A 27888-nucleotide genomic window follows, 5' to 3' on the forward strand; every position below is an offset into this window, starting at 1 on the left:
CCAGGAATAACTGCCTATACATCAGAATCGGCCCTGGGCAGAACGTTTTTCCTTTTTGAAAGGTCTCTCTGAAGGATAGCGTGACAAATGTTCACATAAAGTGTAAAATTAATTTCTAGCAATCAAGTCTCCTGCTTCTGGAGGCTTTCTACCATGCAGCCTTGAATGCTGACAAACGCCCCCCCCCCCCCGCCTTAAATTATTGTGTTTTTTTCCTTGTTTTTTCCTTTTTTCACTGTTCTTTTATGGAGGAAAGAAAAGCCCACTTCGGTCATAGGTACTCATTTTTCCATACATTACTGTGTGCTTTCTCTCCTTGTAAGAAAAAAATCTACTCTTTTGTGCCTGACACCTATAGAGGGAAATAGGAGTAGGTATTTAACATCCCTTTTTTCAAACCAAGGATGATGGTGTCAGAACTCTCACTCCAAAGTCACAGAGAAAGCTCTGCTCCATCTACTGGAAGAAGGTAATTCATTTCAGTTCCATTCAAGGTCATTATTTCCAAGTGGGGCCTCCTAAGAAAATGCTGCAGTGCAGAATATGAGCCAGCCAGCCAAGCTATTTTCCAGGGTCCTCTGTCCCCCCTGCTTTTTTCCCATTTTCCCCCAACAGTCAGCCAGCATTTGAGGCCAGCTGAGCACTCTCAGTTCTCACTGAGCTGTTTTGGGGTCCTTTGCTTTGACATTTCTTCAACTCCCCTCCCCAATGCCTCTGTTTCTGCAATGTTTGCGGGTTCCCTCAAGCCTGCTGATGTTTCCCCCTTCTCTGTAGCTGGTAGTGTTTTGCGGTCTAAGGATCTGCACTCCTCAAGACCCAAGGAATCAACACCAGCAGATCATGCTAGGAGTTATCTTAAAGCATCAGCAGAGGGGTGAGGGGACCCATGGACCAGGGCCAGGTATGAGCAAATAGTGACCTTTTGGAGTGTATAGAAATTCAGCTGGATTTCTGCCATTTGCAGGATCAACAGGAACCCTGAATGCCAAGAAAGCTTCTTTTTCTTGTTGCACCTGCCGCACTATATCCTAGTATGAGTACTTTGCTTCAGGCTGGGTGTTTAAATGCCTAAAAAAGTGAGCTCCTTGGTGAACAAGCTTCAATGAACTATGTAACAGATTTTATTCATGAAATAATGGAAAAAAGAAATATGAGGCTAAGTTAGTTGGTGATTGAATTATTATGTTATGAAATGTCAGGCAGTTTGTTCTGTAACTCTTTCTGTACAGAAACTTTCAAAACAAAAGGTATCTCTTTGTAGGACTTAGCAGTAGCCTTCCCCAAACTTGGGGCCATGCAGATGTGTTAGATGATTATTCCAGTCCTAACTTGGGGATGGTGGGCATTATATTCAGCATGTCTGGAAGACCCTAAGTTTGGGGGAAACTGCCCCAGCCCCTTCCTAACTGAAGAAGCCCATTCATCTTCTCCTACATTCCCAGACCCATGAAGTCAGTGGTTTTCAGCTGCCGGTCCATGGACAGGTGCTGGTCCGTGGGAGATTTCCTGCTGGTCTGTGGGGGCTGTATCCTGCTTGCTGTGCTCCACCAACTCTTCCTCGTTTGGCATCGTGTTTGTGGGGGGGGGGTGCCAGTGGGGGGGCAGGGAGAGCTGGGTGGGAGCCAGCTGGGAGCCATGCTGCACTGATTTTGGTATTTTGTTCTTTTGTTGGCATTTATTGTAGCTTGTTTTCTGGTTGTTTTGGAAAATTTTCATTTTTTTGGTATTGTGTTTGGAAACTAATACACAGAATACTGTATGGTGCTTTTTGTTTCTGCCTCAGTGGTCCCCGAGGCAGTTTTCCTGTTTCTGCTGGTCCCCAGCTGTGGAAAGGTTGAAAACCACTGCACTAAGTCAAGGGTCACCAGTGTGCCTCCTGTGGACACGCTGCTCCTGGAGCACCCAAATCTCTCCCCTCCCACCGCTTTTTAAGAAGAACCTTGGGAACTGTTAGGGCAATCTTCTTCCTCTCACTTTCTGTCCACTAGCCTTGCCCTTTCTCTCCTTGCCTTGCTGCTTTCCCTCCCTCTCAGGCTCTAGTTTTGCTCTCTCTCTTCCCACCTCTTCCCTGCTCCTTCTCCCTCACAGCCTCGCCCAACCTTTTGTAGCTTATTTTTGACTAGTCTGGTCCCAACAACTGCTGTTAATGTAACTAGCTTCCTCCTGCATGGGAGCTGGTGGTATCCACAGCTTTTCCCAAATTGCCAAAAAGGTTGTGGACACTGCAGTAGCTGATAAATTCCTACAGCCCCTCCCTCTTACCTTTATATTGTCTCCAGGCAGTTCCCTGCTACACCTAATCATAATGCAGAGAGCAGTTCAGCTACACCAGGGGATATCTCATTTATTTAATCTACTTATAGGCTGACTTTAACAACAGAAAAACACCCTGCAAGGTGGCTTTTCATAGTTAACAACAGCAACAAAAATACAGATAATAATAAACTTCAAATAAATCAGCCTTTAATAAAAAGCAGCATCAATATTAAAATGCCCAGTCCAGTTAAATATTTAAATCCATGGTATAATTACAGCTAAAATTCTGTAGCCCAGTAAAACCTGTGCATAAACCTTCCACATAAAAGAAATGATTCTGTTAAGGCACTTCTAAAGACCTGCAGCCCTCAGCTTGCCCTGTCTCAGGCTGGTTGTTACTCCTTTGTTTCATTTTTAGCCTGTCCCTTTCCCCCAGATGCTCAGGCTGGTATGCTTAGTTTTTATTTCCATTTACCCTCATGGCAACCCCTTAACTTTAATTGGTTTATCCTTTTGCATGTTGTTCAGAACCTAGTTTCTGCTCACTCAGTGCCATTTTCCCTAATGTAGTGACACAGTTCGGTCCTGCTCCATATACACAGTGCAATTTTCTCTCGTTCAAAATTGCATGGTGTTGATTTGGAGGACTCTTGTTGCCTTTGATCAGATGCATAATGCTAGCCCCTGGTTTGTTTAACCCAGGGTTTGTTGTCCTACTCAGAGTTTGTCTGGTAGGTGATTGAAAAACCATGGTAATTTTCATCAATCCATAGATTGTTTTCTGTTTACCCTCTTTGTATCTTAAATGCCTTTGTAGTGCTATAGTACCAGCATCTAGAACTGCTGGAGTTTTTGACCATGCGAGCTGAGTGCCTTTGTAGCCTGGCGAAAAAACCTATAAGTTGTGGTTCACATAGCACACTATGCCATGGTTTAAACAACCCACAGTTGACAATGCAACAACAAACCATGTGCTCTCTTTTTGTTTTGTTTTGTTATGGCTTAGAAATGACAGTGTGTTCCTGCATTTGGCTACATTTGAACATTACAACAAACCAGAATTCAACAATCACAGTAATTCACATATTCTGTGTGAACCAGTCCACTGTCAATATCTTCTGCTCCTCCTGAAATAGGAGTAAATTCTGTGTTTATGTCCCAGGAGTTGTCTCATTCCAGAAAGGTTTATCTCAGGCACAGAGGAAGATTTCTTTGTCTCTTGCCCTCATACCGTTCAGCCATTATATGCTTCCTGCTGTAACTAAGCAGTTCAGTTATACAGTCTGAGAAGGAAGTTTTGTACTCTGAAGAGTCAGCAATGAACCATTCACAAAATGGGCTTATGCTCATCTATTGTGCTGGGCAAAATGGACTGCAGAGTGTTAGTGGCATTGCCAGTGCACTGGGGTGTAAGTTGCTTTGGATGTGGCAGAATCGTTCATTTGGAAGCCTATTTATTTACATTTTAACCCACCTTTTTTTCTCTTGCAAGGAACCTAAGGTGGCTTCATATGTAATCCTCCTCCTCTCCCTTCTGTCCTCATAACAACCCAAGTAAATGACTGGCCCAGAATCTCCCAGTGAATTTCATGGCCCAGTGGGGGCTAAAGCCTGGAACTCTTGAGTCCCAGTCCAATTTCCTAACTCCTGCACCATGCAGGCCTTCAGGCTCTGGAAAACTTCTGCGACCATGTTGAATGTACCATTAGGGTATATTGAACCTAAACATTCATAAGAGATTTTCAATGAATGGAATGTTAGGGTTCGGCAGGATTCTGTACCTGACTTTTCTTTCTGCTGCCACTGCCTCACCTGAACAAGATGATGACCTCACACAGCAATTTCATGCAAATATGCTAGATATTTCAAGTGAACCTTATAACATAAAAGCAGTGGGACTAAGCAGTAGAGCGATACCTTCCCAATTCCATAGTAACTTTTTTTTGCACATTAGTTCAACTGACAGAATTGTGCTTTCTTTTCTTTTTTAATTTTAAATGCAATTATGAAACTCAAATACTTTGGCCACTAATGAGAAAGAAGGACTCACTGGAGAAGACCCTGATGCTGAGAACGATTGAAGGCAAAAGGAGAAGGGGACAGCAGAGAATGAGGTGGCTGGATGGAGTCACTGAAGTAGTCAGCGTGAGCTTAAGTGGACTCTGAGGGATAATGGAGGACAGGAAGGCCTGGAGGAATGTTGTCCATGGGGACAGGAGGGGCTAGACATGACTTTGTGACTAAACAAAAATGTGGGGCCTATGAAGGAAAGGATTATGTTGGAAGCAGAAGCCCAAATAGATTGTCGCATTTGAGTGAGCACACAGAAGACTGTGAAGTGGAAAGACTGTGGTGCCTCCATATTTTTGGCATATGATGCCGTTCATAATCCTGGGTCTATCTGTGTTCCCCTCCAACCCCATCTTAGCTGAATTACCCATTGTGTGATCCTCAGCACAATGGAATATTGCCACACTGTCCTTTTAGTTTTCTTTGGCAAAGTTGAGAGAGTGACGAGACCACGATCCCCCATGTGGAAGCTGGGTTTGAATGGGTGCTTCCAGATCAAGGTGTCAGTGCTGGACACACTCTATACATCGGAAGTATCTTGACTGCACTCATTGTGGTGGACTGGCATAATCAGTGTGGCTGGCATAACAAAGATTGCACTATCTCAGTGACTGTCTGAACCATTTAGTACGTTCTTGCCAACCCATTTGGCACTCCTAGTGCGAATACCAAGAATTACCCAGATGTGCGAAGCAATATTGCTCTTCTGAGAAACAGAAAGTGGTAAATGCCAGGTAGAAGGAGATGGGTGTGAAATGGACATGGCATCCTGTTGACAGGTTTCCATCCACTCACATTTTTGTGGAGTAGTTCAAACTAGAAAATGATGCCCCTTTTTAAGACTTTGTTGGTCTGAGGCAGCAGCAACCCCCCCACCACAATGTTTTGCAGAGGTTTTCAGCACAGATTGGGTATCACAGGTGCCTTGAAGCAGGAACAGAGAATTTCCTGAATCACAACCGCGTCACAAGGGAGAGTTGCTCATCCATCTGCCTTCAAAAAGGCATTTGTCTCAAAGGTGCGAGGAAAGTGCCAGTGTTGTTTGCCAGCCAGGCCTGGCAAGAGTTCTGTCTGGAACTCTGCTGGAATCCACCCCACGGTGAGAAGGCTGCTTCCGAAAAAGCAGCTGTGCAGCGCTGGCCAGATTGCTGCTGTTCTCATTCTCCTGCAGAAGAATCGATACAGTAGGGATACTGGTGGCTCCTGTCACAGACACAGTAGCACATGGTCCACTAATTTGCTGCTGGCAGGTGGCAAATGCAACAGGGGTTAATATGAGAGTTTTTCACTTCAGAAGACCTGGTGAGAACCTTTATGTTTCTTACCAATTTGGTCGAGGAGGCTGGTTTGCTCGTTAATGCACTTAATTACTATATGCTGGCTGACCAGCAGCTGAATGTGTAAGGTGGCTCCCCAGGGAATACTTACATTTCTAATAGTGATAATAAAACCTTTGCACCTTACGTAAAAAATACCTCCTCAGTGCATACTTATAGTCTATTAAAATAGATTTGGGCATGGTCAGATATGGCTGCCTGCAATTTCCAAACTTGCAGGATTATAGGCATCTTCGCAAGGACAGAACACACATGGAGGCAAAAGTCACTTTCCTCCTCCTCCCACCCCACCAACAGCTTAGACTGTTGATTTTGGCCATCTAAGTCTTCTGTGCCTGCTTGGAAGGAAGAGCAGTTGAAGCCACATTTATGCTTCCCCTCCCTGCCCAAAATGTCCACAGACCTCCAGCTCCAAGGTTGATCTTCTGACCTTGAAACTGCAGCTTGTACACTTATTTTCATGCAGACTGCAAAGGGGGAAGGAGGATACTCCAAGGTCAGGGTTCCAGTTCTGACTCTGGAAGGTGCTTCTGAGCTCGGAGCTAGAACTACAGGCCTTATGACCATCTAGACAGCATCAAGCCAACCTAGGATACCACCCTTAAGCTATAAAACAGTATACTTAAAATCAGCAAACAACAACGGACAATTTAACAGTATAAGTTTAACTAATGGTATTGTGAACTGATGTTCTTTTATTTCCCTCCTCTGTTAATTTTGCAAATAAATATGTTATTAAAATAATAAATAATAACTGCAGAATAAAATACCACAAAAGGACCAAACAGAAATAGTTCAGTTTTGTTATAAAAAAGGCAAAGATCTGAAGAAGCGCAAGGAGAGAGGCCCTGCAAGTTTCCATGGGAAGAGCACACTAGAAAAACGGTGGCGGCATCGCAGAACGCCTTGTCTACAGTTTCCATTTGCCTTACATCAGAAGACGAGGGGTGCTCAGAGTAGGGCCACCAGCAAAGATCGTAACGCCTGGACAGGTGTATGTGGGGGAAAATGGCCCTTCAGGTAATGTTATGCTCAGACAGTGCTAAACCTTTCCAGAAGATCTTGTCTAATAAAAACTACTGTGATCCTGAGCATTCATAAAAGTTCAACATGTTGTGACAGTTTATAAACATCCCAGTTTTTAAATTATCATTAAAATAGCATGATTTTTCAACAGTTTGAGTTAGCTGTACTAGGAAACAGCTGTACTGTTCCCATCTGCTTTGACAGGCAGCTGATATCTGAAGAGCATGCTGCAGCTTCCGCTTTATGTTACTACAGTCCGTATACCGCTTGTGGCTCCTGACCTTGTTCACGGTTAGTCTCCAGGGCACTTTTCCCCCCAGCTTTGTACTTTCAGGAATACTTGCAGTTGGGCTGCTTTAAGGCAATGCTTCAGCAATGGGGAAAGGTAATAGGAATTAATTTTTAAGGAGCTGGTGGCTCATAAAATGTATTTGGCAAAAATGTGTTGGGGATTTATGAAAGAGTAGACCAGAGACAGGGAATTCAGTTGTTATTCCTAGGGTGTGTGTGTGTTTTTCCTATCAGTGATGATGCCAAATGCTTAAGAGGCTTCTAGGTATGGAGTCTGTGCTTTTCAAGCTCAAACCAGCTTCATGTTCCTCAGCATTCCGCCGGACAAGCATAAACCTCGACAGAAAGCAAGAGAGCCTGACTTGGGGCTTCTCTGCACAAGCTATTTATTGTACACTCACACTTGTTCTCTCAAGGTGGGTTCCCAGTGGTTACACATGCTGTCATCCTCCAGGGACTCAGTCATGCTTTTTAGCATTTCCTCAGCCTTCCTTTTTAATCAAAGAAAGTGCAGCATGATCTGGAAATGACAGAATGAGAAGCATTTTCACAGTTCTGCTAGACCACTGCATCACCTTGTACCTGGGTAATGGGACATGTAGAGAGGCAGAGAAAATAAAATGCAGGTGGGTCGGGGGAAGATGGAAGAGGAGATGATTTTAATCCTGCAAAGAATCCAGAATCCTTGGTAAGGCTGTAGGTAAAAAGCCTTATGTAGAGAAGCTATTAAGACACTCACCCCATATCATTCCTTCTTGTTTTGTCTTTATATGGAGCTTCCTTACATGGCAACCACTCCTTCCTTTTAAAGCCAGTGATTTGACTACTTTGCTGATGGCCATTTCTTATCTGCCCATTAGTACAGTGCATGATTATTTTTTTAATATGACAAAGGTAGCTCTGTTTGTATCAAAGCCAAATTCATTCCAAATTCAAACTTGTTTTGAGCTCCAGGTCTGATTTCGTCCTCAGTGAAAATGTCATGAACATGACAAGCCCCTAGGACTTCCAGAATGTCAACCCTTTTGTGAGACCTCACTCTGCTGAGGTGCTTTATTTACTTACTTACTAGATTTTTATCCTGCCCCCTTAGCCCTAAGGATCCCTGGGTGGTTTATAAATAAAAATATACAATAAAACACTAATACAACAATATTAAATTTGAGCAACCTAACAAAACCACACCAATATTAAGCTTCACAGAAATCCCATTAACATAAAAGGCATGACCACAGTCTATAGTCAGATTTGAAATTTAAAACCATTAAAATCATTCTAACCATTAAAATACTGGGAAAATAAAAAAAGGGTTTTGCCTGACACTAAAAGGAATATAAATAGGGCGCCAGGCAAATCTCTCTGAGGAGCTGATTCCAATGTTGGGGTGCCACTACTGAAAGCCTCCTTATTAGGTGTTGAGAACTTCTGTCCACAATCCCCTCTTGGTCAACCTTGCCATTCATCTTCCCTACCTGCAGGGACATTGTCCCAGGTACCAGAGTCCATAGGGCACTGTGATTCCCAGAAGGCCTGGTGCCCAGGGTGAGAAGTACAGCTTACTGAGTGTGTGAGTTGGTTCTTTCTCTGGCCATCCAGAAACTGGAAGCACCCAAGTGGTGCTTGGGGTTCCTTTATGCTTGTTTCAAGATTCCGCTTCCTCACCCCATCACTGGAGGCAGTGTTCTAGCTGGGTTATTCCACCATCATCATTTTCTTGTGCCACTCAAGGAAAATCTTAGGGTAGCTGTGCCAGGACGCAGGTCTTTGCCAGTCAACCATCTCCCATTGCATTGCACAGGCGAGGTGCTATATCTGGAACATGTGCTGGGTAGATGGCTCAAGCTCACTTGGAACAGAGTTCCAGCTGTTGTGTGTTGCTTTGTCAGACCACAAGTATGCAAGTGTACCTTGGAAAATGCCTGTAGTCAGTCATCAGGGATGCATCTGGATGCAGAGAGCATGGCTGATTACGAATAAAGGTGCTATTCAAGTGCAATGTAGGTCAAGCCCGGCAGGCACAGTTGCTGCTGGATTTCCTCCACTCAGAACTGTGCTAAATGGTCCATGAAGCACTTTGGTTTGTGGGGCTGAAGGACAGAAAACATCCTCAGTTTGGATGCATCTCCTACATTTTCCACGTGGCTTTTGTTTTTAATCAGCCGATCTAGCCGTCTATTTTAAAAGAGTGATGTAACTGTCTGCTTAAAGAACAAAAGTCTACAACTTGTTGAATTCCCCATTTATGCAAAATAGCATGCAAACAGAAGCATTAAAAGTTGGTTAACAAAGGCAAATGCAGTTCTGGGATGCAGCCTTGATCTCTGCAGCGATCCTGTTACACTGATGACATGATCTGTATCTGTTCATCTTAGTATTTGGACTCTTAGGGAACCATTGTAGGCTGAAGCACCTCATGTGCATCCAGACACTTAAATTAGAGACTGATCATGCCAGAAAAGTGACTGAAACTTCTGGACATTTCAGGAATGCCAAGGAAAGCTGAAATTTGACTTTCTGTGTCTTTTTTCCTATTGCTTTTCTTTTTAATACTTTTAGTTTTTAATGTCATTATAAAGTCTGATATATATCTTTAACACACTGAACCTCAAAACAATATGAGCATTGCTTTATACAGTACATTTCAATAATCAAATAAAGGATTGCCAAGTCACATCAAAAAGTTCATCTATATGGCCCATCTGATTACAGATTTTTATCATGTTTATAGTACTCTTTATCCATGGAGATTTGTTTAGGCCATTTAAATCAACTGTATATTTTGTAAAAGGCAGATTGATAAAGGTGTAAAATACCAGCAATTTAGAAAAGAAATCAAAATACTAGAATATTAAGGTAAAGGTTTCCTCTTGACATTACGTCCAGTCATGCCTGACTCTAGGGGGCGGTACTCATCTCCCTTTCCTAGCTGAGAGAGCCAGCGTTTGTCCGCAGACAGTCTCCATGGTCATGGGGCCGGCATGACTAAACACCAAAGTGCACGGAACGCTGTTACCTGCCCACCGAAGTGGTACCTTTTTATCTACTTGCATTTGCATGCTTTCGAACTGCAAGGTTGGCAGGAGCTGAGACGGAGCAACGGGAACTCACCCCGTTGTGCAGATTCAAACTGGCAACCTTTCGATCTACCAGCCCAGCAGCACAGTGGTTTAACCCTTAGTATTTAAACCACTGCGCTTAGTGTTATCCAATTATTAGCCTAAGTGGAAGGAAACACACACACACACACACACACACACACACACACACACACGTATACTCACAACCTGATCAGAAGTAGAAAGGGCTGCTTTTCCCCCCAGAGGTATAATTTCTGACCCTTGCTATTGGAAAAGTCTTTGTTTTCAAGGAGGATATTTGGGAGGGATATTTTAACTTTGAGACTTTTGGCTAATGAGGCCTTCAAGCTTAGAACCAGCCAGTGGAGAGATAGCTTTGAATAACTTTGCCCTTTGCCATGTTTACCTCTGTTAATAGTTAAAGACAAAAGAGGCAGGAAAGGGATAACATATCCGTTCGGAAATACAGCATGAGTGACAGGGAGGGTGGCAGCGAGGCATGAGAGAAGGGCAAGTAGCAGTGAGAAGGCTGCTGTCTGTTGAAAGGTTGTTTTATCATTCTCTAGAAATTTTAGGGCCAGTTCTTAATTCATAGAGAGATGGAGTCTCAACAGTTTGCAAAAGAACAAGAAAAAAGTGGTTTCTTAGACAGGGCTTCAAAGCAAGTGCACATTAAGCCAAGTATACTTTCTGTCATTCCATTTTTTCAGTGGGTCACATGTTCATTTTGACCTCACATCTCCATCCATCCTTTACACTGTGAGTGATATGTAGACATACACCTTAAAATGTGGCTGGAGGTGAATCGGAGTGAGTGATTTTGACCATGCATTTCAGTGAAAATGTTCAAATACTTTACCTTCACCTACTCCCTGAGACTTGGATCACAATCACACATTGTCCAAAGGATATTTTGGTAGTGCAGCATTTTTTCAATATTTTTCTTTTACAACTGCAGCACAGGATGTAGAAAGACTCTTTGGTTAGGGGTACCGGGTCTTGTTTTTGTCACTGGGTGCCACAGAAACACTCCTGCAGTCTGCTATTACTTCATCACATCTGAAATGTCAGCAACCCACTCCATGAACCGCCTAGACTTCTGTAACGCACTTTACATGGGGCTTCCCCTGAAGACAGTCCGAACACTTCAATTGGTGCAAAACAGAGCTGCCAGGTTGCTGACGGGGACGGGGCGTTATGCTCACATGACTCCAGTCCTCCATCAGCTTCACTGGCTTCCCATTGAAGCCCGGGCCCAATTCAAGGTGTTGATTATGACCTACAAAGCCCTAAACGGCTTGGGTCCTGGCTACCTGAACGAGCGCTTACGTCCATATATGCCGGACCACCCTTTGAGATCTGCGGGAGAGTCCCTTCTCCGGGAACCCTCCATGAAAGAAATTAGGAGAGTAAGTACTCGGAGGAGGGCTTTCTCTGCGGTGGCACCCAACCTATGGAATTCACTCCCCAAAGAGGTCCGCCTGGCACCGTCGTTACTGGTTTTTTGGCGCCAGGTAAAGACCTTTTTATTTAAACATCATTTTAATTGTTAAAACATATGATCTGGCCAGGGCAACTTCTTCTTCCTTCTCTTTCTCCTCCTATATTTTTATTTACTTATTTTATACTGATAATTTTAACTTTATATTTGTAAGTCAATGTATTTTTTGTATTTTTTATTTAATGGTAATTTATTACGTACTATTGTATTTCAATGTATTTTATTGTGTTGTAAGCCGCCCCGAGGTTTCGGCAAGGGGCGGCATAGAAATGTTATAATAATGATGATGATGATGATGATGATGATGATGATGATGATGAATTCTAGAATTTTTAATTGTGGTCTGCAAGGCTTTTCCACATTAACCTTTTAACCCAGCTTTACTGGGGCTTCTGTCTTCTATGCGTTTTTTGGTTTTGTATGATCAGCATCACCCTCTTCACATGCTTTTCCAGGGGTTTTCTTTTTCTGCCTTTCAAAATGCTCCATTACACAACCATTAGCTGGTGCTGTAGTATAGTGCAGTGGTTTTCAACCTCCGGTCCATGGACTGGCGCTGGTCCACGGGAGATTTCCCGCTGGGGGCTGCATCCTGGTGCAGGGGCTGGCTCTGCTCCACCACCTCCATCTCGGTTGGAATCATGTTTGTGGGGGGTGCACTGGTGCTGCCGGTGGGGGACAAGTAGAGGAGAAACAGCTCGGTGGGGGCCAACTGGGGGCCACACTGTGCCAATTATGGTATTTTGTTCTTTTGTTGGCATTTCTTGTTGCTCGGTTTCTGGTTGTTTTGGAGAATTTTCTCTTTTTTTATCTTGATATTGTGTTTGGAAACTAATATACAGAATACTGTATTAGGTGTATCGTGCTTTTTGTTTCTACCTCAGCGGTTCCTGAGTTAGTTTTCCCATTTTCACCTGTCCCCAGCTGTGGAAACTTTGCACCATTGGCATAGTGGAATTGTGCAAATACACCACGGCTCCATGCCACCATTCACAGATAGTACAAGACCTTCCTGCCTCTAAAAAAAAAAGCCACAGATATGATGGCAAAGAATAGGAGAGGCCCTGGGGAATGGCAGTGTTGTGTAAAGCACCTGAAAACTATTGCAAGTAATGAAGTAGATACATCAACCAACAGAGCCTCAAACAGAAAGGCTCTTAATCTATTATGTCAGCAAACACTATTTTTTCTGACAGGATGGATGAGAAGAATGACCAATCATGATTTAAAAAAAAAAAAAAAGCAGCTGCAAACATATATTGGCCCTCGTTTGACTTCATGAATTGTGGCACTACTTACAGGAGAGTAAGGTGTATGTGAATGTGCATGAGGGAGAGAGGGAGGGAGAGAGAGAGAACACTTCCTGTGTGAAAATCCTCTAACTGTAGGTTGGCTTGGAGTACAAGGAAAATAGTATGCTTATTATAGGCCATCATCAGCAACACCCTGTTTCATTTCTGATGTGTGCTCTTATAACTACCCAGCACTAGTACAAAAACAGAACAGAGCTTTTGTGTCCACTCCAAATTACCCCTTTGTGGTCATTGTTGGACATTTAAATTGTTAACTTTAAGGGAGAAAGGTAAGCAGAAGAGGGCAGTTGCCCTCTTCAAAGCAGCACTACTCTGAAAAGCCATTGGAGACACACAAAATAAAACAGATCTTTTGGGTCACTTTTCAGGATTTCTGCCTCCAGTTAGGCTAGTGGCTGTAATTACTGTCCATAGCTATAATTTCTAGCTTTAAGAGAACTCTATCATTTCCCCACTCTTTTAATATCCTGTATAGACATGACAAAAAAGGAAGAGGGTAGACAAATTCAGTTGCTTCATACAGGCCACTGAGTGCATGAACAAAAGCACAGATGCTAGATAATTTCAGACGGACTTCTGAGGAGGGCTGGACTTAGGTTCAGAGGGCCTCCTCCTTTATCAGTGCCACCGACAGTGGCAGCTGCCGTTCCAAGCAATGCTGGGCAACTGTGTCTAGACACCCGTTGCATTTCCCATAATGCCCCAGGGTAATGCTAGGGCATTGTGGAAGTTCAGAGGGTGGTTAGATCCAGCTGCACGGCAGCTCGGGGCAAGTATCAGGAATGAACCTCTGACTTGAAAGCAGGCCAAGGATATGCTGGCCAAGGATATATGCTGTTTTCGCCCTTCTATCTGAGGAATACCTGGTTTCTGATAGTCAAAAGCAGCAACCTGTCATGTGTCCAAAGGTTCCAAACAACACTCTCTCTTTTAATCCTCCACTAATTCAGTGAGATTAATAAAAACAACTGGCTTAGCTTCAGATTGATTTTCACACAATTTTTGAAAAAGAGCAGTAGGATCCAGCTATTCAGGCGCAATTCAGGACCCCAGTTTATAGCTATTATTATGATCAAGCTGCTGGAGTATAATAGCAGAACTATTTAATAGAATATTTCTTCAATTCAGAGTGGTGCTTTCCTTTTCCTGAGTTCCCCAGGCAAGTTGGATGACCATACTGGTTAACTTAGAAAAGCCATTCTTCCTACATGGAAAATCCTGAATGGAATCAACTTACGTTAACAAGTATTGGTTAATTACTTTATTAAACTTCCTGTAGAAAGCCCTGCCAGTAGATTGGTGTATGGCCCAAGAGTGGTCTGTTGAGCCTGTTTTGCATGTCTGGGGCCTTTTCACAGTCTAAATTTTTAGTAGATACCTACAAAATGCTATGTATCATCCTAAAAATGTAAAGTGTACATGTAAGAAACAAATATATCATTCAGGTATCCCCAGGATTGGTTGCAGCTGGCAGATGTTGGTCAGAAACCAACGCTTGCAAAACACTGTAACCATGTTGCACCAGCAGTACTGCTGGTTAGTATAGTGGGAAGTTAGCACTTGTTAGTGCTACAAACCAAGAAACTATTGCGCATTAGCATGTTTGGAATGGAAAAAGTCAATAGAGCTCCTTCACAGGACCTCTGCTGACTTCCCCTGTTCTGGAAGTGGTAGTTTTGGCTAGTTTCGGGTTGTGCTTACAAGAAATAGGCTCCCATTGTCCCAGATTCAGGCCCTGACATCTCCAGGTAAGCTGGGAAAGACATTTGTTTGAAAACTAGGAGAGATGTTGCAAGTCGGCATAGACAACCCTGAGTGAGATGGACCAGTGCTTTGACTTGGGGAACATCAGCTTCCCGTGTTTCATGCACCCCTTACTGGTTTGGCAGCTGTGCCGTGCGTTACAGTAAACTCATAGTTTTCTGTATGTGTAGAAATAAAATTGCAAGGTGCAATTTTGTTGTTAAATTGTTCAGTTTATTTCTACTTACTGAAATTGTATTTAAGTTATTCATAAAGGTGCTTCATGTAGAACCATAGAATAGAGAGCTGGAGGGGCCCAGAAGGTCATTGTGTCCAATCCCCTGCTCTGTGCAGGACACCAAGTTGAACCATCCCTCTCAGATGGCTGCCCAGTGGCATCTTGAATCTAGTGTGGAAGAGCCCACAGCCTCCCTAGGCCATCAGGTCCATTGTCGTACTGCTCTGTCAGTCAGGCAATATTTCCTGATATCTAGCTGGAATCTGGCTTCCTGTAACTTGAGCCCACTATTCCGTGTCCTACACTCTGGGATAATTGTATTTTATTGCTATTTTTTTAATGTGTTACTGGTTTTTATTGTTTTTTTTATTGTACTTTTATGGTTGTGAGCTGCCCAGAGGTGCTGTGGCACAAATGGGCAGCATACAAATGTTTTAAATGAATAAATAATCAAGAAGAGATCCTGTCCTTCCCCTTCCCCTTTCAAGTACTTGTAGAATGCTATCATATCTTCCCTCAGTCTTCTTTTCTTGAGGCTAAGCATGCCCAGCTCATCATAAAATGTTCCCAAGCTGTTATAAAATACATGATAAAGAACACCAAAATACACAGACACCAGTGTCAGAAATCGGTGTCAGTGCATGCCATAATTCAGCTATTCTGCCATAGCTCGTACATAGTCCAACCATTAATCAAAATATCAGGTGAAAGGGGGTTGTTTTCACATGGCACCAAAAGCTAACCAATGTTAGCCCCGATCTACTGTACAGGAGAAGAGCTTTCCACAGCCAGAATGGCATCACTGAAACAGCCTTACTGCTAATTTTTCCTCCATTGTTGAGCCATCCTGCTTTTTATTGCTGCTTGAAAGTTAGACAGGAAGGGTAGCGTGCTGGATGATGGGGGCTGTAATCTAGCACACATGCAGGGTGCTGAGTTGAGGTAGGCTACTTTTGTATAACAGAAATGCTGACTGAGCTGGAAAGCTTAAGTAGGATGGAGTAGCAATACAAACAGAGGTCTTTCTCAGTTAGCTGAAACTGACTTGATTTGCAAAGTGAAATTTGCAGTTTGGGAGAGGATTGTTTGAGCAGACCAGCAGTGAGGGTGCTTGTAGGGAGCAGGCTGCATTTGCCTAATAGTGCTTCTCTTCTTGGGATAAACAACTGTACATTTTGTTTGAGGTTTTTCACAAATATAGTATGTTACATTTGATACCTGGTGAATCATAAAATGGGTTGATTTTCAGCCACTCCATTGTGATTTTGGAAAGGCCTCTAGGATGAGGAATCCTTCTGCACTGGTGGGTGTAATTCCAACATCTATGGACAATTAATAACACATCCTAATCTTTCTGTTAAAGGGGGGGGGTGCATTTTGTTGGTGAAGTGGTCCCAGATTCGACTTGGTCACCTCAGGACTGACAGGCAATGACCCCAGATGTAGAGCCCTGTTCATGAGTGAGGAAATGTACGTTGCCACGTTTTCAGGGGATGGGGTGCAGTTCAGTGGATTTTCCACATTCTGTAAATGAACCACCCAGAGAGCCCTCTGGGCTACTAGGGTGGTATATAAATGCAAATAATAAAATAAATAAATAAAAATGCTACAGCAACTAAAATTCACATTTCATTTGAAACTGATTGCTTCCATTTTTCTACCAAACTCACAACCCTAAGAAACAGTGTTTGTTTATAAAAGTACTTTTAGGCTGTAGCCTTCCCAAAGTGGTTCATATGACACAAGATTGTTGCTTAAAAGTATCGCTCCCAAAGTTCGAAACACAGTTATAAAAAATCAGTTTAAAAGCATAACTAGAAACATTTCAATAAATTAGCATATCTGACTGTATTCTTTATGCTCCTGGGAAAAATATCTGTCATGAAGTAACATTTTGAAATTTGCTCTTAGCCATTTTCTGGAGGCTGTGGATAAAGTCTGTTCCAGAAGATACAAGCTGGATATTACTCTGAGAAATTTGAGTATAAAAGCAAACATAAGTTTTCTGGATTAAAGCACTGCTCAAATGGCTCAATTTGCAAACATTTGTTGACATCTGTCTTCCCTTTTGACCTGAGCCATGAAATTTGAAAAGCATAAAGTTAAAGTGATAGTGTAATCATGGATTTAATATTTAAAATTGCCAAGTTCCCTGAAGTGAAAAGGCTTGGCTGTTGCCCATTTGCAGGCCAAAACTTCAGAGCTCTTCCACCAATAATTTAACAGCTGTTCACACCTCCCCCAACACACACACTCAAATAATAACCATTACATTCTTTTCCCTTTTTCCAAAAAGTCCAAAGGTTTGTTGAATTGAGAGTGCAGGGAAGGATCATCTATACAGTTGTCGGCTCCTACAAGACAACTTACGAATATCTCAGCCTGGTGGCCTTCCAGGCCAGTGCCCTGAAAAAGGGATAGAGCCCAAATAAAACACTGTTCAGTTGTGATGCACACCTTAATCTCCTGCCATCAAGAAATACATTCATGCAAGAATCTGAGATTATTTTTATATGGTTGATACCACAACTGGGTCGGAAGCATATTGCAATAATGCAAAAGTGCATAATTCAAGCAGATGAGCACAGTGTATACATCAGGCTACATGTGCAGCATTTTATTAAGAAATCCAGTATTTAAAAGACATTTTAGAAAACATCAAGGCTGAGAGTCTCCAGTTCAAAAGCCAGTTGGTGAATCTGTGGTAGAAGACTCAAAACCTATGCAAAACTGTTGCATGAGCAAGGAAGGCACCAGACTATAAAATTAGGTGCCCCCTCCCTGCCTGACAAGAGGAATTAAGCATATTTTCAAGAAATAAACCTTTGATAAACCTCTCCATAGAGATCAGAGATTGTGTGTGCTCTCACACACAAAGGAGATGCTCACAGTGGCTGCTACGATGGTGCCTGGGGTGATGGAATCAGAATTTGACAGGGACTGGGCTGTTTGCAAACCAACCTACCCTTTACACCAGGGGGGAGTTGGCAGACTTGAGGCTTGTGTGGCCTACTTAGTGTTTTATGAGATCCCTGAGATCCGCCACACAGAGCCAGGTACAAAAGACATACACCTGAGAACTTTATTTATTTATCTAAGCTTTTGTATAGCTTCCCATCACTGATGTCTAGGTGTCTGGCTTGTGGTAAAGAATATGGCAGCTATGGAGTAATGCACAATCTTCTTTTGCACATTTTTTATTAAGATTTAAAGTAAAAACTAAAAAAATAATCATCAAATACATCGGATGTACTTGGTCAGCCCCCTATAACATACCTTTTAAACATTCTATAATCATATTCAAATCAATTTATAAAAATTTAAAGACATCTTTAAATCTAAGCCAAGTCCCGTTTCTCCAGCCACTTGTAAAAAAAGGTACTAAGTTTGATAGAAGTCAGTATCTTCTTTCTCCTTCAATAATAGAGTCAATCTGTCCATTTCTGCACAGTCCAGAATCTTAGTAATGCACAATCTTGAAGTTCGGTTTATCTAGCAAAATTCACAGATTTTAAAAAGCAAAATGGGATTTGTATTTTTGAAGACTTTTTCCACCCCACTTTTAATGAGCAAGTGTTGCCAAGATTTGAATTAAATTGCTAAGCCCCTGGGATAATGTCATAATCCAGTTCAGTAGTTCTTCCAATGTTGGTCTGCTATGCCTTAGCCTTCCCCTACCTGGTCCCTCCCAGATGTTTTGGGCTACAAGGCCTGATATGCTGGGCATGCTGGGAGTTGTAGCCCAAAGCATCAGGAAGGCACTAGGTGGAGGAAGGCAAGTGTGTGGGATTTTTCCTCCTAACGTTCATGCAACTGCATCATCACATACAGTCATGATCACGTTGGTCTGAGGACATTACCGCTGCTTTCCTCATGTTCTATTGAGAAATCTCTTGATCAAGCCCAACGGCAGGAAGTGGCATTTCCTCTTGACTGCATGGATCAAATTAGTTCCCAGAAGTTAGTGGAGTTAACGCCTAAAATGCAGGTCTGTGTTACTGCAGCAGGACATGTCTAGGCAGTTTAAGAAACCACTTTAAATGTACAGGAAATTTAGTAGCACATGTCTGCAGTTACCTATTGATGAAGGAGCTTGGCTTTTGGAAGAAAGGGAGAGATTTCATACAAGAGTCTATAGCTCAAGCTACATTTGAATGAAGAACATTCAAGATCACAGCCTGCCAGATGCAGCTGGAGGTGGCTTGTGATAAAATAGAAGCACCCATTCCAAATGGGGTGGCCGTGTGAAACCTGGTTAGCATTTCCTGTCCCTGTGTCCCGAAAATCATCCAGGGCAGAGCCTGCTTCAAAGTAATGTCTTCATTTTTCAGAGCAAAGTACGTTTACTTGTTTTTTGACGCAGCTAGTGTAGTTGGTTGGTTTCCATGGTTTGTCTTGGAGCGCTGAATGCAAAAGCCTGGCTAGGTGAGCTTGAATTAGAAATACCATTTGAGGTTTACATCTCAGAATTAATTTTAAAGAATATGGTTCTCATTCTCAGCTTAAAGATACCAGTATAATGCGGGGGTAGGCAACTTATAGTCCTCCAAAATATTTGCTCTACAATTTACTTTTGTAAACTGCTCAAAGAGCTTGGGTTATTGGGTGGAACAGAAATGAAAATAATAATTGACTAGGGCTGCTGGGGGATGTCGGAAAAAGATCTAAAGGGCCGCAAGTTGCTCACCCCTGGTCTAATGCAAGGGTGGGGAACCTTTCTCATGCCAAGGACCACATCACCTCCTTCTGAACTTGATCGGTCTACATTCCAGCTGTTGGTAAGATCAAGCCCAAATTGGTGGGGCTCATGCGTGCACACATGCCTTCCTCTGGCCCCTTTCTCTCCCCTTGCCCTTCCTCCTGGACGCACTTTGACAGGCAAAGCGGCAGCTCTGTGGTCTTGAGAATTTGCTTATGTTCACACATCGTGCAGTAATGTCATGTTCACAGCCCTGGGTGCAGGCAGAAGCAATACTGGTTTTCAGAAAAAGAAAAAAAAAGGCAAGTAATGCAAATTGTGATTGCATCCAAATATGTACTTTTTAAAATGCTTGCTTTTCAAAAATACTTATTGTGTGCTTTGGTTAATGGGAGGAAAGTGTGCAAGTATGAAGGAGAAGCACAAAAATGTAGAGTTTTCCTGTTCCAATGAGCCAAAAAATGTGATAAGACAATGAGACAAAATAAGCTTGAAACTGTGTTTCAAAACACTGTTGGCAAGCTTAAAAAGTGCTGATACTTCCATCCCAAGCTTGTTAGCCTCCTGTTAGTATCTCTGTATGTCTTCTTCCCCCAGAATAGCAGAGATGCTGACGGGAACAGGCAAACATGAAGATACAGCATTGTGGCTGGAGCTCCTGCCCTGAAAAATAGCAAAGCAGTGTTTCACATAAAATAAAAATCTAGGTGCCGCCCTCCATGGTGCATTTGTGCACATTTGCCTGCCTGCACACCTCCCATTAGGTCAGTCTCTCTCTCACTAGGTAAGGAATGAGTTGGGCAAATACATGGAGCTCCCATGCTTTGACTTACTGGCTTGATTCTGTGCCCTCTCTCGCTCTTGCTCTCTCCCCGCTCCCCCCTCCCTCCCTCTCCCCCTCCCTCTCCCCCTCCCTCTCCCCATCTCCTCCTCCCCACTTGCTAGAACTCCCTGTGGCAGGTCTTCACAAACTTTTTGGGTCTATGGATACATTTGGAAATTTGAGAAACTGATACGAGCACTACTGCTAGATGCCTAATAAGGGTGTTGCTGCTTTGGTATCTACTTGTCACGTCTCCGGATCTTAGGCTGCATCTTATTCAGCAAAATATTGTGTTTACTAAACTATTGAACGCTATCTTTAAGAAGGGATTGTCTACTTTGACTGATTGCTAGCATTGCAATGAAATGTTTGGGCAATTTCCAGCTGCCTCTTTTGGAGAGAAGGCTATTACGCAGATAAATTTTGTACTGAAACAGCTTTTAATATGCACTGTCGTACATGCTCTTTTATATTATTTGCTTTCTCCATGGAAATTAAGAAATGGTTGGTATAGAAGGATGCTCTACACCCTTTTGGCAGATGAAAGACTGATTAAACACTGGAAGGATAAACTCCTCCTGTACTGGAGCAGATTCAGGACCTTGTAACACATTCTGTATTTGAGTATATTCAAATGGATACTTATTTGGATAATCATTCTACTTTTGTTGAAGCCTAGGTATAGTTGCCAGAAATCTGCAAGCATTTCATATATCTATTTAATGCTGTTAATATGTATGAAACTATATACATATATTTTAAAAATGAAAGGAAGCTTTAAAGAGAGAGGGAAGGTTTTACAGGTGCCCATACACCATGTTGGGACTCCTGCTGTGTGAAGCTGGGCATAGAGGGAAACTTTTAGGGGAGAGGTTGGGGGTGAGATGAAGGGGGAGTCTTCTTCTTAAAGTCCTATTCTCCTCCGCATAAGAGCCACTTGGCCTGGGGGACACTGCCAGGACAGCTGGAGGGAGCACGGTGTGGGTGTCAGTGCTGTGGGTTGGGGACAATGACATGATCCAACAGAACAGAGCCAAGCTCCTTATTGGGACCGTATTCTGCAGGTTCCCCACCCCAGTCCTGCAGAGCCCAATTCTGCTAAGCTGGATTAGCTCTGTGTATCTCCAGGCCAGGGCAGAGCTGATGCAAGGCTGAAATGCACACACAACACTTGACTGTCCACATCTTGCAGAATGGCAAGGAAAGGCTTTTCCTGTTACCTTCTTAACGGTAACTCTGTGGAATTGGGTTGCATTTGCTTGCAACACCCCACGTCTCCTCCTCTGCAGTAGAGCCAGATGGGGCAGAGGGCAGCTCACTCCACTTCCCTCCAGCCTCCTCTTTCCACAGGCCCATTGCATCAGCCAGAGGGGCACTTTTCCTGTAGCAACAGCCAGCCTCGCAGGTCACCACTGCACCCACCCACAGAGAGTCGTAGTTCCTTCCGAGGGAAGCTGCCTCCCCAGCCTATCCCAAGCAGAACTGGCCACTCTTTCATAAATACAGATGGCTTGCCTTTGTTTTCGGCCGTTAGATGAGGCTGCTGAAAGCCCTCAGGTTACATCTGTGCCATTCCTTACTGACTGCAAGTCTTATTTTTCCCCTTTCTTCAGCAAGCTCTGGAGAGGAAGATACATTTCCCTGGTACAGAGCAGCATAAAAAGATGCATTTGATTCTCTTCCCATTTCCAGGCAGGGCCAGTGATGTTAAGATGCTTCATCTCTGTTTGGTTACTTTTGAATTATGGATGTGATAGGCATTGGAGGCCTCTAACTGCTGAAGCTCGTCCCATGGCAGCTGTGCTCCCCCAACCTGCTCTGTCAGATGTTCCACGCAGATAACTTGGTTGGGCAGGTCTAGATTTGCCCGTTTAAACTTGCCTCCTTGTGGCTTAAAAGTACAGAGTCAGCAGCTATAACAGGACACTGGGTGGAAGCTATGAGGGGACTGGTTCTGCTCAGTGACACTTTCCTGCCCTACCAAAATGCAGGTCCTGAGCTTAGGCCTTGATTTTGACATCGCTGCTTCTCTCCACTACAGTATCCGTTTTTTGTGTACAAAAAAAGTTTGATTTAAGCACTTACTGTCACAAAGTGTTTTCAGCTACTGCAGAGAGTTCAGGTTTACAACTCTTACTAAAAACTGCCTTGACAGATTTCAGCTTTAATCAGTAAGTCAGTTTCAAGGTGTGGCACAGAGCCTCATGCATGAGTGTTTGGGCAGATGTTGATCAGGCCCTTCGCTCCACCTTGCATAATGGTGGCTTTACTCCCTTGTAGGCCAAGGGTACCTGTTGCTGAGGGCTGCTGCTTGTTGAATAGTTGCCCGGGGAGTCTGGCACACCAGGAAATGGTTGTTTTCCTGTGACTGCATCAACTTCATGGTCTAGTAAGTCACCCATGAAGAGTTTACATACTGCAAAAGCACCGTGTTAAATAGCAGGGGCACAAATGGTGGCTTGAAAAAATTAAAGGATTGTGCAGTATCCATTAATTTATTTTAATAGACCAAGTTTGCAACCCTTCCCACTACTTGCCCAGAAATAAGACTCATGCGTGTGCATACACACATGCATATTGCAATGGTTCCGTGAAATCCCAGGAGCAAACTTGGTTTAGAGTTTGAGAGCAGTCAGCAGACTGTTCCTACCCATAAATGAGCCACATGTGGCATTCACTACAACAAGAGGTAGGAGTCACTCATTTGGAAGGCACCTGGAAGAAAGCCTTGTCTCTGGTTATTGCAGTGTAGAGCGCTTGAGCTTTGGCATGCCATGGCCCCTTCTAGGACATGCCACTCCACCCCCTGCATTGCCTATGCTTCTGTTGCCACCGAGCATGCTCAGTCCTCATTGGCATATGTTAGTTTCTCTCCCCCATCTCCTTTCGCTTTCCATTTCACTGAAGAATCTGGAGCTCCCCATGCCCCTGATCCCACCTTCTCGTGCATCACAGACGTCCCAGTTTGGCTACATGAGAATCTACCCTCAGAGAATGTGGCTTGCTCTTAGTGTGTCGGGCAGCTAATTATAATGTTCTGCTCTGCCTCCAGAGAGCAGGCCCTGAGGACAAACGAAGGATGAGGCTGTTCCTTCATGCCCTGCTTTTGAAATTCCCAGAGGCCGTCATGGAAGCAGGAGGACACAGATGCACACTCTTACCCAGCAAGCAATTCTCGTGTTCTCATTTGTTTAGAAATGCAGAGCCATGGCCCTGACCACCTGGATATTTGACCACACCATCACCTGCCAGAGTGCTTAAAGTTCTGCTTTTAACCTGCCCTGTATACTGATAAGAATCTCATTCTCTAAATGCTGATACTTTGGCAGCCAAAACAGCTCCATTCAAGCACAAGAGGGAGGTATCAGCAGGTTGGGGGACCCCAAAATTTCCGGAAGGATCAAAACATCTTTGAAGCAGGAATGGTCCCTCCCTCCTCACCACACACTCCCATGAAACAGTTCCGTGAGGACTGAGCATGCCCAGGGTGCACAGAGTGCTGACTGACAGTTGTCAGAAGACCAGAAGAAGAGGCAGGCTGCAGCTGCACCAGACCAAGCGTCCATCTAGCCCAGCATTATGTTCATACAGAGGCAGGCCAGCTGCTGACAGGATCCTAATAGCAGGATACCTGTGCAACAGTCCCCTCCTGCCCAAGGTCCCCTGTAACCGGTGTACAGAGGCAATACTGGAGGTTGCATATAGCCATCGAGAATAGTGGCCTCCCCCATGAATTTATTCCATCCCCTTTTAAAGCTATCCTAATTAGTGGCCATCAGCACATCTTGTGGAAGCAGCTTTCACAGTCTAACTATGTGCTGTGTGAGGACATCATCTTTCCCCTTTTATCTGTCCTGACATCTCTTTAATCAGCTTCATGGGAGGAGCCCAGGACCTGCTATTAGGGGAGAGGGAGAGAAATGCCTCCTCCTTTACCTTCTGCAGGCCAGACATAGATCTGCTCCCACTCACCTCTTGCTCTTGCCTATTTTCTAAGTCAAAACATTTCAGTTCTTGTTACCTTTCCTCTCAGGAGAGTTGCACCAGTCTCTTGATCATTTTAGTTGCTCCTTTCTACCCTTTCTCCAACTCTGTCATAGGTAGAAGGGACAGAAATCTGAGCGGTGCTAAAATGGAATATCCTGGAAGCGGGCAGCTGGGTGGCTGGAACTCTGAACACTCAGGTCCCACTCATAATGCTCTGAAAGGATCTGACACCCACCCCCTGCATATTGATGTATACTTGCATGTATATTCATAAGCATGTGTGTGTGCCAGTGAGGCATAGCAGTGTCTTAGAATAGGACTAAAGCGTTTGGAGTTCTACTCTCCACTTGGCCATGAAGCTTACTGGTTGACTGTGGGTCAGTTACTGACTCTCAGCCTAACCTACATTACAGGAGTCTTGTGACGATCAAATGGCAAGGAGTAGTACCACGTAAGTCATCTTAGGTTGTTTGCAGGAGGGAGCAAGGTGGAACATAAGAATGTGGTTGTTATACAGTATGTTTATCTAAACGTGCGTACACAGGGAAAGTGGTTGCAGTTTCTCTGGCAGGAGCTCTGGCAGTTTTTTGAGAGGTCCTGAAGCCTGACCTAGGTGGGTTTGCAAATGCTCCTTGACTTGGCATTTCCTTGACTATTCAAGAGATGGCATAGACTGTCTGTCCAGCTTCAGTGGGTCTCTTGGCTGCGGCCTTTTCTGCAGGAGGCAGACCTGGCCTCAGTTGCATGCCTTAATTGCTTCCAGACTGGCCTGTCCCAGTGCTTTCTACATGGGGCTGCTTTCAAGATGCTCTGGAAACTTTTTAAATGACCTAAAATGCAGTAGCCAGATTGCTCTCTCAGACTTAAGGACCAGAGCATATCATTTCAGTCTGGTGCCATTTGCACTTGATTGGGCTTAGAAATTTAGTTTGAGCCCAACTGATGAGAACATGTATAAAATTATCTTCCAACAGACTCCCCTTTCAGATGCTAGTGTCTGAATTACATCATGCTTTTCACCATATATTGTGCTGTTTCATTTTTATCAGACAAGCACAAGTTCTCAACTCTGTCATTTCCATTTCTTTGCAGCTGCAGAAGACAGGATTTTGAAGACCATCTGGCATGGGAAGTCTGGTCGAAGTCCACTCCAGGCCCTTTACAACAATGAAGAGGTGAGTGGGATTGGAACTGGAAGGGGATAAAATTGGACAGGCAGTGCATGGGAATGCTCTCTGTGTGCAGAAAGGACTCTCAGTGGGACAGAATGGGGCAGGGCCTGCTTATACTTTGGCGTCCACAGGAGATTTCAAGTGGGTTTCCTTATGGCAGCTTGTGGCCCACGACTCTCTATCAGTGCAAGCCAGCATAGTCAGTGTTGAGGGCCAAAACATCTGGAGAGCCACTGCTCACTTCTGCTTTACATGCTATAGCTTTCCCCCAATCTGATTTAAGGGGACAAAAGAAGAAGCTCACCTGACTGTAAAGATCTGCAGGAGCTTCAGGGCAACCTGGAGTTCCTGGCAGCCAACCTGTGTGTACCTTTTCTCAGCCCTACCTAGAGATGCTGAGGATTGAATCTGGGGTCTTCTGCATGCCCTTCCCCTACCTACCTATGATGAGCCTGTGAGTAACAGTGACCCCTGTGTTGCTGTGGCTCTTGGGGTGTGAAGAAGTAAATAAGGACAATCAAGCCAGGATTCAAAGTGAGAAGATAGAGTTGTTTATCTAGGTCATTTCTTACGGGAACTGACACCTGATCCCTAGGGTGCAATCCTTTGCAAGTTTAGGCAGAGAAAGGTCTCTTCACTGGGAATTGCAGGCTTTCTAAACTTGCCTAGTATCGCACCTTTGGATAGGGAACTACTGAGGCACCTTCGTAAAGCCCACCAAATATCCACTCACCTTGGCTTACCTCCCACCCTAAAGCAAGTAACCAGCTGAACCCTGCTGAGGGGTTGTTGGCCTGTTCAGTTTTTGCTTCCATATACATCTAGCAGTCGTGTAAGCTAGAATCTCAAATTTCCCTGACCTGTTCTGCTTTCCTGCACAGGGATGGCCTGGAGGTTGTTTATCAAATCTACCTTGGGTGGCTGTTACCTCCCAAGGAAGGAAACAAAGGGCACAGACAGAGATTGTGAATATGTTTGCAGAGATATGTCTGTATTGAGTAATAAATGCATCCAGAAAGAAGCCCAGCCTATAGATACAAGGAGTTTCATAGTGTTTTCTTGCAGAGGCTGATCATCTGGAGGATGTTCCCAGTTTCCTATGGAAATATGAACCCTCCCCACAGAAAATGCAGTCCTGCTGTAGCTCACAGGGTTACTTTGTGCTGGAGGGGAAGGAAGGCCTAGTTGGAGGTCCCTGATCATGGCTGAGATGGTTGGTTCCCCTGAAATGCACTTCTGATTTTCCTACTTATACTTCAGCAGCAGCCATCAATTCCACAAGCAACTGCTCTTCCCTTATCCTGCTGATGCTGCACCTAAAATTTCAAGTGAATAATGGACAGCTTACTTGTATTTTACTCCTGTAGCATGTGAGAGCTCTAGATTTCACCTCTACAAGTTTACATTACTGTGATAATTCAGCACACTATGAAGCCACTAACACTGAGTCAAACCCTTATTTATTATATTAGTACCCCAACTTTTTTCCCATCAAGGAACTCAGGGCAGTTTACATAATTCGCCTCCTCTCAGTCTTAGCCTCACCACAACAACTCTGTGAGGTAGGTTGGGCAGAGACTCTGCAACTGGCCCAAAGTCACAAGCTGGCTCCATGGCTGAGCAGGGACTGGAACCCAGATCTCCTGAGTCCCCACCCAGCACTCTTTACTACACCCCACTGGCTCTTGTGTACATCTTGATTCAGTTTTGCCAACACTGACTGGCAGCATCTCAGAGTCTTTCCCCGCCCTGCCTTGACAAGCTGGGGAAGGAGTCTGGGCCCTTCAGCATGCAGAGCTGGTGCTCCGCCACTGATCCATTATCCTTCCCCAGAAAGCCATAGCTGTGCCAGCTTTCTGTTGCTCAGAGATTTGGTCCAGTCAGAAATTGATTCTTCTAGACTTCAGTTCCTACCAACAGCCGATGACGTGGGGTCTTGTCTGTGCCACCACAGGTTGTGGGCAGGGGGCACATGGGATTCAGCAATTCCCTACATTAAATGAAACCCAGTCAGTGTCAGGGACAAGAGTTCTGGCCTAGCCTTTTCCCTGACATGCTGGTTTTCTACTGGAGAGGATTTCTTGAAGAGCAGTGAGTTATGTGAATGCTCACTAGGAGTCTGAAGTGGTTTTACCACCTCCTCTGCTGCCTCTGGTGATAACTTTTGAGTAGTCTTGGCTCAGCAAGGTCTTAGGTACCAAGCCAGTTCTGTTGCTTTGCTTTTCCCTTTGTTGGGCAAGTATCGTAATCTGAGAAATGCCTGATTTAGATCCTTAAGCTGTGAGTCTGTCTGACAAGCCTGAGCAGATGTGGTTGTATCATAGCTCTGGGCTGTGTGCAGTGGATTTTGTGTCT

At 44.0% G+C, this 27888-nt stretch overlaps 1 protein-coding gene across 1 annotated transcript in view; it reads left to right on the plus strand.

The window, feature by feature from the left end:
* The window catches only part of CHST13 (carbohydrate sulfotransferase 13), a 60261-nt gene that overhangs the window by 21182 nt on the left and 11191 nt on the right, over nucleotides 1-27888 (plus strand). Inside the window, exon 2 of the mRNA XM_044451372.1 lies at nucleotides 25454-25536. Within this exon, the coding sequence (XP_044307307.1) occupies nucleotides 25454-25536 (83 nt within the window). The remainder of the gene's footprint in view (nucleotides 1-25453; nucleotides 25537-27888) is intronic.

This window comes from Varanus komodoensis, unplaced genomic scaffold (genome assembly GCF_004798865.1).
Source record: "Varanus komodoensis strain SLA01 unplaced genomic scaffold, ASM479886v1 scaffold6_2, whole genome shotgun sequence".
Taxonomy (NCBI): Eukaryota; Metazoa; Chordata; class Lepidosauria; order Squamata; family Varanidae; genus Varanus; species Varanus komodoensis.